Source organism: Thalia democratica, chromosome 6, assembly GCF_965202585.1.
Source record: "Thalia democratica chromosome 6, ktThaDemo2.hap1.1, whole genome shotgun sequence".
Lineage (NCBI taxonomy): Eukaryota > Metazoa > Chordata > Thaliacea > Salpida > Salpidae > Thalia > Thalia democratica.
Window position 1 is genome coordinate 49615687 of NC_139170.1, and position 13455 is coordinate 49629141.

Consider the following 13455-nt stretch of genomic DNA (forward strand, 5'->3'; position numbering starts at 1 on the left):
AAACTATAACCGAACCTTAATTTTAAAAAATGTAGCTATGGTGTTTAAAAAATGCTAAACTTTGAAATAAATAGTTTTTTTAGTTTAGTAACTTAGACTTTTTTACAGAGTATAATTACTACGTTTTAGTACTTTGAAAAAATTTGTTTTATAACTTGAAACAAAGTAACAAGTTAGAGGATTTTTTTTAATTTTGTGAACTTTGCCCACCCCTAACAAAAATACCACGCTACGCCACTAGCTTATATTAATATAAACTTTAAACTTTTCAAGAAAGAGATGATGTTTAAAATTTTATTTATTAAATGTTTTAATTTTACCAACAATCATCTTTCCCTAAGAGGTTTCAAAATAAAAGTATAAAAGTGTAACTTCAACTATGTAGTAGATTTAAAAAAATAAAATACAAGTTTTGAGATTTATTTTTTTATGAACAAAAGATTTAGATGTATCATAAAAATTGCTTTTGGAAAAAAAAATAAAAAAAACAATTTATTAAAAGTCAGAAATGACTATATAAATAGTAACTTTTAGCATCATAATTATAAGGTAAAAGTTTATGAAATAATTTTATTGCTAAAAATGAGTATTTACTAAAACAAAAGTATACTTCAGCATATATGTTTTTATTTTAATTAGTTATTTTTATTGTTTTTTTTCAAATATGAACACTACATACATGTATGTAAAACATTTCAAAACGTCGTAGTTGTCTAAAATAATTTCAACAAAAAATTTGCATTATCAACAATGTAGTTTTAGAGGAAATAACATAATAAATTGTAGCTTTGTATGAATTTAAAGCGATAAACTTTTGAATTTTTTTACTGAAAGAAAATACTGAACATTTTTCAATAAAAACAAGAGAATCATAATTGGAACTAAAACAAATAAACACTTTAAAATTCACACAAAAGTTCCATTAAACGTCGCAGAGCTGTATCTTCGTGGATAGCTTCAAAATAAAGGGGCGCAGGAGAAATGCTCGACGTCTTTCAGCGCCTGGCACGTTTCCGCCGACCACACGTCATCGCTTACGTCATAATACAAAACCTTTCCCATGAACTCCTTGAACACCGCGAGCTTGCCGCCGAAAGCCACCAGCGAGTTGAGAAAAGCCAAGTTGGCGCGCAAAGCTTCGTTGGGAGGGGTGAAGAGGGCGAAGCGGTTGGATTGCGCGTTGAAGCACTCGCAGCTCTTTTCGTACTCCCCCCCGACCACGAACAACTTGCTTCCCGCCGCCACCTGCCCGTGCCCCATCCTCCTCACCACCATGTCCGGCATGCGCCGCCACTCGTCGGCAACGTGGTCGTACGCCTCCACCGAGCGCAGGTTGTCACGGTACGCCACGAAACCCCCCGAAACGACGACGAGGCCTCTTAAGGGGGAGGACGCCGGAGACGCGCGCTCCTCGCGCATCTTGCGCACTTCCTTCCATTCGAGCCTGCTCACGTTGAACTTGGAGCAGTTGGAGTCGGGCGCGGAGCCTTGGATCCTTCCGCCGATCACGTAAACGTCGTCACGCATGAATGAGCAGGCGGAAAAGCGCACGCGAACGTCGCGCATCTCCGCCACCTTCCCCCACTCGCCCGTCGCCACCGAGAACCTGTCCACGGTCGCCACGACGCTTTTGTTCGTGACGCGTAAGCCGCCGAACAAGTACATAACGCCTCCGACGACGAACATCTTGGCGCTCATGCGGTCCACCGAGGTTGCCGCGGTCACCTTCGCGTTGTTCGGCTCGTCCACCCGGACGACGCGCACCGAGTTGGAAGCTTTCAAGCTCAGCATGTTCCTGCCGCCGCAAAAGACCAAGTCCAAGTGCTTTTGGCTGCAACGCCTGACCTTGGCTGCGCCGAGCACGTTCGAGGGAAGATTCGAAAGCTGTTCGATGCACGAACCGAACGAAGATTTCATGCAGCTGCGTAGAGCTGCCGGCGTCAGCAGAGCGAGACGGACCCTCAGCAGGAGATGCGTCGCTAATTCGCTGCGGCCGTCGCAGTGCGCCAACCAGCGGATGGCCGCGGAAAAGACCTGCAGCTCCGAGTCGACGTTCAGCTCGCCGCTCGAGAGTATTCTCCTTACGGACGCAAAGTCCAGCTGCAAAAAGTCGCGCGAACTTTGCAGGGTTGGGAAGTGAAGTTGCGTGCGCCGCAACGACAGCTCCGTCGCGCTTCTCAAGTTGTAAGTGCGCGACACTTGGTAAAGTGTTAAAGCGCTACCGGTGTCCAGCTTGTCTTCTACGAGTTTGCAAATGCTGCTTTCTTTGTTTCCATTCAAAAATATTTTGTTTTCTTTTAAAGTCGACACAAGCTTGGCTCCTGCGAAAGTAGTATTTACCAGTAATTAAAAAATTTATTATGAAATTCTTAATTTGAATTGTATAAATTAAAACTATCAAAACTATCCTATCACCTTTATATATCTTATAACTTCATTTGTCTTAAATTTTATATGATGTTTGCAAAATTTTCAAATATTTGTTAATTAAACGTGTTTTGTTTTGATTTTATAATCTGTTTCTTCTGTATTCATGTTTTAGCCAACTATTAAAATGTACCTAAATTTTATATTTTATGACTTAAATGTATTTAGCATGATTCGTTTATACTGAAGTGCTAACAATGTGAGGTCATTTTCAAGAAATAGTTTTTGTGAAATTAAAAATTAAAATTTAGCTAACTACATTATAAATATAAACTATACTAAAAGTAGTACTATTTATAAGAACTTAGATTTGAAAAAACATACTTACATTCTAATAAAAGTGTTGTAACATTTCAGTAACTGTTAAATAATTTTAAAATTTCTTTTGTTTAAAGCTACTATAGAAAAAATTTTACTTCCTAGTCAACAAATACAAAAAGAAGTTCAAGACACGCCCCAAAAAACAGCTAAAGTTATATTGTCATAAGAACAAACTAAAACGTTGATTATACTACGGAGTTAACTTAGAACTGTTTATACTACTCTTATAATACTTAAATGTATTCGAGTCAAAACATTTGTATAATTGTAGGTTATTTAAAGATTAAAAAGCAACCAAAAACAGCTTTTTTGACTACGTTTTCTTTTGCTTTTTTAGTTTAACTAATAACTAATCTACCTACTTTCAGTTAGTTCTAACAAATAAGTTTTTCAAATAAGCTGACTATTTTAGTTATAAAAATCTTACTTTATTAACAGTTTAAATAATTTTCACCTACTATAAGTAAACATGTTTTCCTAACAACATACAATTGAACTTAATTTTTCTAATGTTTGTCTGAACCAGCGGTTCTTAACCTTTTTTTCATGTTTTACACCTTTTTGGAAAACAATTACCAAACTTACCCCTGGATATACAAAACAGTGCTTACTTTGAAGAAAAAATTGATTTTTTTACTTTATGCCTATTGAAAATAAAAAAGTTGTAAATTTTTCACTTTATTTTACTTTAAAACATTAAATTTAAACTATAACTTATAAATTAAAAAGACAATTATTAGGCATTAACTTACACAACTTTTGATAATGAAAATTTACCCACTAAAACAAGGGAGTTTAACAAAAAGTAACAATAGTAATAGGTAACTGATAAACATGTGATTGAAAAATACAATAAGTTACCTTTTAAGCTTTGAAAATTTACTATTTCTTCATTCATTTTATGATTATTTTTACACTTGTGGACAAAACTATGACCTCTGATAGTTGTCAAAAATGCTTCTTTATTGACCAGTTTCTCCTGGTCATTTTCATTTCCTTCTTCCTCTAACTCATTGATGTTATTATGACTCCCAACATTTTCGATCAAGTTTTGTCTTGAATCGTATTTGTTCATAATGTAAGTTTTTACTTTAATATTAGTTTAAAATGTTCTAAAAATTTTTAATTAATGTACAAAGGTAACAATGAAGACTTGGCCAATTGGATATATCAACCTCCATTGTGTAAAAAAATATTTATTAATATTAAAATAAGTAATGTTCATTTTTAATAACTGACAATAATTGACAACAGTTTTGGTTGGTTATGTTTTTAAAACAAAAAGCTAAAATGGGAACGGGTCTAAATTGCACGAATAAAAAATTTCACGAGGGTACTAAGTTGCACGACAATAAAATTGCACGAGTGCACAAAATTGCACGAAGATACTTTTGCACGAACATAAATTTGCACAAATGGTAAGTTTTGCACAAGTCACATTTTCGCAAAGGAGGAAAAGAAAGTAGAAAAAAAAAAGATAAAAAATAAAATTTATTAATATTAAAAAAGCTACCGACCAAGGGTAAGGGTAAAGAAAACAGTGATAGTTAAAATAAAAAAAATATCTAAAAAAATATTGTTTAAAAAAAATTTTGACAAAAATTAAAAAACAAAAAATTTAATTAAAATAAAAATAGCTACCAACCGAGGGTAATGGGTAACATTGATAGAAAAATAAAAGTTAGAAAAAAAAATAAATAAACAAATTATAAGTTTAATAAAAAATTAAAAAAAAAATATGTAATAAGTTACAGACCGAGGGTAAGGGATAGGGGTACTGATCGTAAAAATATCTAAAGAAAAAATTTAGATTAATATAAATCTAAAAATAAAATTAAAAACAAACTCAATCCGTGCGAAAGTGTTTTCGTGCAGTTTTTCCCCTCTTTGAATTTTCTACGCTCGTGCAAATTTGACAGCTACTTAACTAAATAGATAAGCAGTGATTAATTCAAATTTAACATAAAGAAGAATAAAAAAGCATACTAATTGTAAATTATTATTGTTTAATACAAAGGATAAAAGGATTATATCTTAAAAAGTACTTAGTTTAAAACTAATAATGTTCGATTTTAAAATTTAGATTTTTTATAATACTATCAACTAAAAAGGTTTTCACATATTTGTTAGAATTAAAATGTATACAAATTTTTAGAATTACTGGAAGTGCAAGTATTATTTAATTAAAAAAGTACAACTACCACTTTTTTTTAAAATCTTTAAAATACTTTTTAATTTTTTTTAATCCATTTTTTTATTTATATAACCAATGGTAAAAATTACATATATCCGTGTTCTAACATGTTTAATTATTTTTAAATTTTTTTAATTAAAGTTAAAAAATATTATTAACTTTGAAACTTCTCGATTTAAAATTTTGTGTAAAATAAACAGTTAGCATCATACTTAGTAGAGAGTTTATAACACATGTAAAAATTGGGAACGGGTCTAAATTGCACGAAGATAAAATTGCACGAGGTTACTAAATTGCAAAAGAGGACAAAAGTGCACGAGAACAAAATTGCACCAATGCAAAAGTTTTCACAAATCCAAAATTAACGAAGCCAAATTTGTACAAGGGCACAAAATTTAACAAGGGAACAAAATTGCACGAAGATGATACTGCACCAAAGGTCATTTTTGCACGAATTACATTTTTGCACAAGAGTATTAAAATTTAGAACAAAAATTTCAATTTTAAAGAAAAAACAGAAAAAAAAATAGCTTAATAAAAAAATTTAAAGGATAAGGATTAGGGATATCAGTGATAGTAAAAATAAAAATTAAAAACAAATAAATAAATAATTAAAATAAAAATTAAGAAAATTAAATAACTTACCGACTGAGGGTAAGGGTTAGGGGTAACAGTGACAGCAAAAAAAAAAACTAAATTTAAAAATATATATATAAATTAATAAAAATAATAAAAATTGATTTAAAAAAACTTAACCCGTGCAAAAGTGACCCTTCGTGCTGAAGTATTTTCGTGCAATTTTATCCTCTCGTGCAAAAGTATCTTCGTGCAATTTAGTAAACTCGTGCAATTTTGTACGCTCGCGCTTTAGACAGCTACCCGTAAAAATTACCTTTTGAACTTTTTTAATTGACACATTAACATTAAAAAATATGATTAATTTTGTAAATGTCTTCGATCATTGGTCTTTATGGTGTGCACCTGTGCACACTAGTGTGGGTAGAGTGTTTTTTTTACTGTGCACCAAAACCTAAGCAACGTGACGTCTGTTTGTTATTTTCTACAAAAAAAAAAACTTTATAACAAAAATTAACAGTTTTTTACCAATAGTTTATATATTTAGACACTTGAATTGATAAAAAAAGTTCTCGGTACTAATTTTTGCTTTTATACTCAACCGTGCACACTAGTCAATTACCAATAGTTTAATTTGCACAATTTTTGTAAAGGTTGAAAACCATTTAATAATAAATGGAAATTTTTTTTTCTATAGCCAAATTTTGCATTATTTTTGCAATTTAGATGATAATCAAGTTTTTAGAAAGTTAGTATTGATGGATATTTTTAGTAAGCAAATTCAAGAAGAAATTTATTTCATGTTTTATTAAGGACAAGTTATTTTAAAGAATGATATAATAGGGTTAGTTTGTGTATATAAATAAATTAAACTGCTTTATGGAGATGGGTCACTTTTGCTCGAAGACACTTTAGCACGAATAACAATTTTGTAAACAAATAACAAATAAAACAATAAAAATTAATATTAATAATTTACAAAAATACTAAAATAGTAATAAAATATAATAATAAAAATGATAATAAAAACTACCAACCAAACGTAAGGGTTAGGCCAGGAGTCGGCAGCCTTTTGTATCTCGTGGGCAAATTTTCCCACAAAAAAAAAAATTGCTTGCAAGCCGCACTATTTAAAAAACATATAGAGCGCCGCCATTATTAACAAATTATCATAGTATTAAGTAAAAATATCATATTTTTAAACAAAGTATTACAAAATGAGCATTAATAGCACTAGTAAAGAATAACTAAAAAATTAAAAGTCTAATTAATTAATTTTAATTTTTTTAATTAAAAAAAAAAATTTAATAATTATTTTAAATTTGTGCTTTAAGCTAAAACGTACCTCGCGGGCCGCAGATTTTTGCTTTTGGGTCACATTTGACCCGCGGACCGCAGTTTACCAACTCATGGGTTAGGCTTAGAGGTAACAAAGATATAAATAAAAATTGAAAAATTTAAAATGAATAAATAAATAAAAGAAAATTAAAATTACCGGCCAAGGGTAATGGCCAGGAGTAACAGTGATAGTAAAAAATTTTAAAATTAAAAAAAAAATTAGTATAAAACAAATAAAATAAAAATAGAACAAAAATAAAAAAAAAAACTTTAAACTATTCAAAAAATTCCTTTCGTGCAATTTTGAAACCTACCAGCTCTTTAGAGATAATTAAAGACTTAACTAGTAAACTTACTTATACTGGAAACCACTTTGTATGAACCAGACACAGTAGCTCAAAAATATCCTATTTCAAACCACAATAAATTAGTATTATTAAAACTAAGCTTTAATTGTGACAATTACTGAGATTTCACTTTACAAAATTTAAAACCTAATTAAGCTTAACTGAAAAGTATTTAAAAACCTATAGAACCAAAACAGAATTAAAATGTGCTTGAAACTAATTCAAATGACTCAAAACAAAGAAAAAGGTTTTAAAAAAAATTATTTACATTAAAACAATAAAAGTGCAATGATAAATTACTTGCAGCATTAAAAAACATTCAATCAGGTTTATTTTTGATTCCAAAGTCCGAGGAGTCTACTACAGCTCGTCCTACTCATAACTGCTTATCAAATTAGGAAAGCCGTTTTTATACTAGTAGGATACGCATGATTGCACACTGAGTTGTGGCTTCAGACAACAAGCCGCATCAGAAATGCACTCTGTTCCGGTTGAGTGACTTTGTTTTGTTTTACATTGAATAGCAGTGATGACCTATCTATGCTAGTCCTTTACAACGACCTTTTCCTTTAAACTTGAAAATAGTTTCAACATATAATGGGATTTGGGACAACAATAAGCACCTTTCAAAAGTATTGCAATACGTCCTTAATTTATGATAAAAACATAAAATTTTGATAAATAATTGTATGCTAAATAAGCTGATACTTTCAAAGAATACTAGAAACTGTTTGTAATTAACAACTTCAGTTTTAAAATATGTCAATCAGAGTGTACACCGACATGTTAAGGATGCTACTCTTTGAAAAAACGATTTTTTATAAAACTAAGAGTAAGAACCAAACACTGAGAAAGGAAGTTGTTTATAAAGTTTAAATTAATAAAATTTCGTAGTTATAAGAAACTAACAAATTATAACAAATTAAAAATAATATTTTTAAGGCAAAAATAGTTGGAAAGGTAAGGTTAATACAATAAAAAAGCCTGAAATCAAAAAAAAAATTAACCTATGTCTTCTAGGGTAAGTTTTGATATTAATCTCAAAAACCTCAAGTTAGCCTTTTTTATTTCAATTACTGAATAAATGTATACTAAAATGTTTAATATACATTGCAGTTAATATTATTTTCTTATTAAATGTTTATTTAAAATTAAATAATGTAAAAAACAGAAAACTATAAAAACTATAAAAACATTAAATATAAAAAATATAATTTAATATTTTAAATCAATTTTTAATAAAAACTACAAGTTTGGTTGATATTTTGCATCACATAGAAATCTATATATTATCTTAAAAAGATTTATCATTATAGTACAAGACTTGTTTTTAAAGTCATTTTCAAAAGTGTTTTTAAAATATAAAGTAACAATTTTGTTTAAATATCAAGTGATAAAACTTCATACCAAAATAAATTGCATAATAACAAAAACTTAGAGTCCTAGTTATTCATTCAACTTAAATCACAAATAGTCTATGATTTTTATAAGGAGTATAATTTAAAAATTGCATTTCTTGAGTCCATAAAAAAAGCCTGAGTAACTTAGAACAAACATAAGCATAGATGCCTGTCTTTGAGTCAGAAAAATAAAATATCCTGAGTGACTTATATCTTTTCTTAGTGAATCTGAGTTTTTAAAACCCTTTAACAAACAATAAATAATAATATCAATAAAATCTAGTTTTAAAACAAAAATGGCTAAAAAGTGTTAGAAGTTTAAACTAGAACAAACTATTTCATTCAAGATCTAGATAAAAACACTAAACTTAGATTGAAAAAAAACTTAGAAGTATTCGGAAAATTTTATATAAAAAAGTAAACTGACCTGACTTATTTCAAACTCGTCTGAGTTAACCTGATATATCCTGAGTCATCGTGAGATTTTCAAGTTTCAAACCTTCCTGAGTGTACTTAATATTCTGAGTGTGTGGCAACATTGCATGAGTCACTAAATGCTAATGCTAAAATGTAAAACTAGATATTATCAGGATTGACACTTTTTAGAGAATAAATCTAAGTCTTAGTAAACGAAAAATAGCCAGAGTAGTCTTGAGATTTAAAAAAAAAAACAATAGTAAAAAAACTCAAAACTTGAAAGCATCAGTTTATAAAGCTCAATAATTCCCTTAAGTTTTTTTTGTTGAGAGAAAAAAAATAAGTAGCTAGAAAAAAAAAGACTTCTTTAAAGAAAGAAAGTTTTGAAAAATAAAAAAAATATTAAGTTTTACTAGCTAAGTGTTACAAAAAAAAAATATTTTTAAGTAGCCTGAGATTTGCAAAAAAAGGTTAGAACAACCTGAAAAACCTTGGGGTTTTCACGAAAATTTTTAAAAGTTCAATTTATTAATTTGCAACTCTGCATTATATTATTCCTATTTTATTCCTAATCTTTATATGTACTATATATTAGAACTCCATAATAGTAGTCTAATATATGTATGTATTATATATAATCCTTTATAAATTTGAATTAAAAAATGTAATTTTCTAAAAATGCATGATATTTTAATTTGAAAAATACTTCTAAAAAATTAAAATATTGACGTTTTAAATTCTATATTTTGACCTCTCTATCATGATTGTAGCTCAATTGTATTTTTTACCACACAAACCCATGGACAATAGCTGTAACTACGTTTTTCTTTTTCACAACTTTGAGCTGTTTTATCAACAAAGTTATTTAGATAAAGAAAATAATTGAACGACAACCATTTAAACAAGGGAAAGTTTGAACTATTTTTCATGACTCAAAAGATTTATAAAAAAATTCTTAGTTGTTTAGTTTTAAATTGTATGTATTTTTTAAAGCTAAATGATAGAGCTAATATTTTTTTTTGGAGTTTAGGTTTTTTGTGTTAATGCTAAAGCCCATAGTAAAAGTGGGACATTTTGGCTTTTTTTATTTCTCGAAACATATCTCAAAAATACACATTTTTTTTTAAATATTCTTCAGTGAACTTACTTCTTTCTTATTATCTTTACTTTTTATTTTAACAAAAGATTATTTTAGATATAGGCCAGTTTTTTTTTAATTTTGTTCTTTAAATATGGTCTTCCTACTTATTTAAAAATAATTGAAGAAAATTTAAGTTCATTGTGAAATAAAGGTATTTCTACTAAATATTTCTAAATAAAATGCTTAATAACTATTAGTTTTTGTAAAGGTATACTTTAAAACCGAAGAACAATGAAATTATTGTATTTTGAAATTTTTGAATCAAAAAAATGGCTCAAATTTCCCCTTATTCTAGTATAATTTTCGCAAAAATTGTTAACTAATACCGAAAAAGTTATAGGAGTAAAATTAATAATAAATTAAACTTGACTTTAAACTAGGTTTAATTTTAGTCTTAATCAATGTTGATTGGACTAAAAATACACAAAAAAATTTTACCTAGTTTTTTGTGTATACCCTAAAAACTTCGTTTGACTCAGATAAAATTGTTATCATCATTTTTAATATATTTAGAATTCCATGTAACTCTTTATTTACGTGACAAATTTTATCATAAATATCAAAGTAGTTATAACTTCGTCATTTTTAATACAAGTTTAAAAACGATTAAGTACATTGGTGAACTACAACAAAAAGTTATTTAGTATGGTTAAAATCAAAAACTTTAACAATGGTGTTTATTTGTAATTTTAACTTATATTTGTACTTAAAACTTAAAATTTACTAATGAAGTAGTGTAACTAATAAAAGATTAATACATAAAAACATGATTAGTTTTTATTAAAAAGTTAAGACTGTAAGTTCTGTAATGAAAGAAACTTTTTAAAGTTGAAACTAACTTTTAAGGTCACAGAAAAAACCCTTCTTTCTTCTCTCAATGTTGTAAGAGTTTTTTCAAACAACGATGATCATTGTTTATCAGCTCGATGAGAAGTTCTAAAGGAAGTACGGTTGTTTTGCTCAGTGTCGAACAAGGGGGTTTTTAATTAATTTGTTGATCACGTTGGCCTTATTAAAGGCTTCATAATACCACATGTGCGTTGGTCTATGTAACAGTCCTGGTTTCATAGTGGTTGGACTTTTATTTTGTTTGTACTTTGTATATTGTTTATGGAACGGTAAAAAAAGCACTCAAAATGTATGGTCCAAAGACCCGGAGCACGAAGGAACCTTTGTTTATCGAGTAGTATACCATTTGGATACATTCACACGTCATTGTTCGGAGCAAACTTCTATTTAAGTTTTTATATTGACCCGAAAATCACCAAACGTAATGCATGTTGATTTAGTGAAACATCTAAAATGTAGTTTTTAAAAAAGTTGAACTAAATTATTGTATAAATTAAATAGACATTTCAACTAAAGATAAGTACAAGACAAACTGTTTATTGAGAAAATTAATTTAAAAATAAACAGTTTATAATCATGTTTATTAGTATTAAAGTGTTTTAAAAATAACCAATGGCAAACTACTACTACTAACTTCTTTTACTGGCACTTTTTGTTTCGTATACTATATCTGTAAACATTAAATTAGTTTTTTATTGTGTTTAGTTTTGTTTTCTTTTAATGACACAAAATAATTTTATTACAATTAATCAAGTATTTCAAAACAAATACTATTAAATTGAAGAAAGTTTTGAAATTTTAACAAATCAATTGTCTATTCAATCCTATATAAAAAAACTTTTTACTTGATAGTTACTTCTTTTGAATAAATAAAAAAAGTAATGCGACTGTCTTAAATAGAATATACAACATGTTTTTTTGGATTTTATTTTTACTTCTTCTTGGTAGATTGCTGTAATTCTTTAAAACTTTTACGTAATGTTGTAAAAAAAATAAACGTTTAAAAACAACTTTACAAATGTAAAAATTTAAATAAACTTTAAACGATTGAAAGGGCTTGCTTAAAAAGTTTAATAAGTTGTTAAAAAGGTGGCTTTTTTACGATGAAAGCCTCTTTACACTAGAACTTGTTTATTACAGCAGATGGTTTACTATCAAAATCCAACCGCGTTCAAAATCCACCCGATTTTATTTTTAATTTCTTTATTTACTAATTTATTTTATGTATTTCTTGAATTGATTTATTTAATTTTTTTCTATTTTTCTACTATCACTATTACCCCTAACCCTTACCTTCGTTAGGTAAGCGGTTCTCGAATTTGACTGAGTTAATTTTGATCGAGTGGATTTTAAACGTGTCTCACTACCAATAACTGTCAACTGAATTTAGAGAAATTAAAGCTATAGTAATTTACTAAAAGTAAAAAGGAAGTCGAACAATTACAGAATTTATAAAAAAAAATCTAATAAAATAATTTTATCAAAAGAAGAGACTAACATTAGAACATTAATTAGTAGCAAAGTTTTGTTAAAAAATAACCTAATTTCTATTATTTCAGGTAAATGTGTGATTATTCGTGCTTAAGTTGTTCTTTACAAACCTGATAATAATAAAAAACATTTTTTTCACTGTGTAATGCAGTAGTCAGTTTTGTGCGTAAATAAACGAAGACAGTTGAAATGCATTTAATTTTGTTTATGACATTTATATTACGCTTCTTATTTCAAGCAACTATACTCCCTTGACAGCTTTAAGAAAGTTCTTCAAGTATAGTTGTTGCATTTTGTTTTGAAGTGTTTAAAAATAGTTAAAAACTATTTACAAGACTTTTCATGAGAAACAATTGAAAATTATAATTAGTTTGTGATTTTTATTTTATAAATATTATGAAGTTTTTTTTTGCTTGGGTTTCTTACCTAAAACTTTAGAAAAACAAAACATTAATATTTTAAATGCAATTTATATTTGATCTTTATAAAAGTGTTTTAATTACCTTCGTGAATTTTTAGTTAATTGTTTTTTACGACACTATTGCAAAAGAAATAATATAAAAGTTTCAAGATAAAAAATTCATTTTTTACGGTTTCCAACTTTAACTAAATGTTCTAATTAAATGATAAAGATTTGCAATATAAAATATGATTTATTGGTACTAAGATTAGAACTAAATTCTAAACTTTTAAAAATTACTATATAGTTGTGTCTTTAATACTAAGCTTTTCTGTACAACTTAGTTAAAAATTTTACATAAAACAGAGATTGTTTGAAAAATAAAATGGGTTAGGATTATTTTGATTAAAGCCTTTATTTTTAAGCTTCTTCTAAAAATTGGAACCGTTTTATGAAAACTATTATATCTTAATATTTGATAAAAAAATTAACTCTTACAACTTACTTAGTCTTTCAGCTGCAAATTCTAAGCGCTTCAGATTGGCCAAAATTTT

General features: G+C 28.1%; 1 protein-coding gene across 1 annotated transcript; it reads right to left on the bottom strand.

Moving 5' to 3' along the window:
* Positions 1-957: 957 nt before the first annotated feature.
* On the bottom strand, positions 958-3823 carry LOC145839208 (kelch-like protein 26). The gene is made up of 2 exons (XM_082946816.1): positions 3685-3823; positions 958-2321 (listed from the first exon to the last, which is right to left on the bottom strand). Exons 1-2 carry the CDS (start codon positions 3821-3823, stop codon positions 958-960), a joined length of 1503 nt encoding a protein of 500 aa, XP_082802942.1.
* Positions 3824-13455: the final 9632 nt, after the last annotated feature.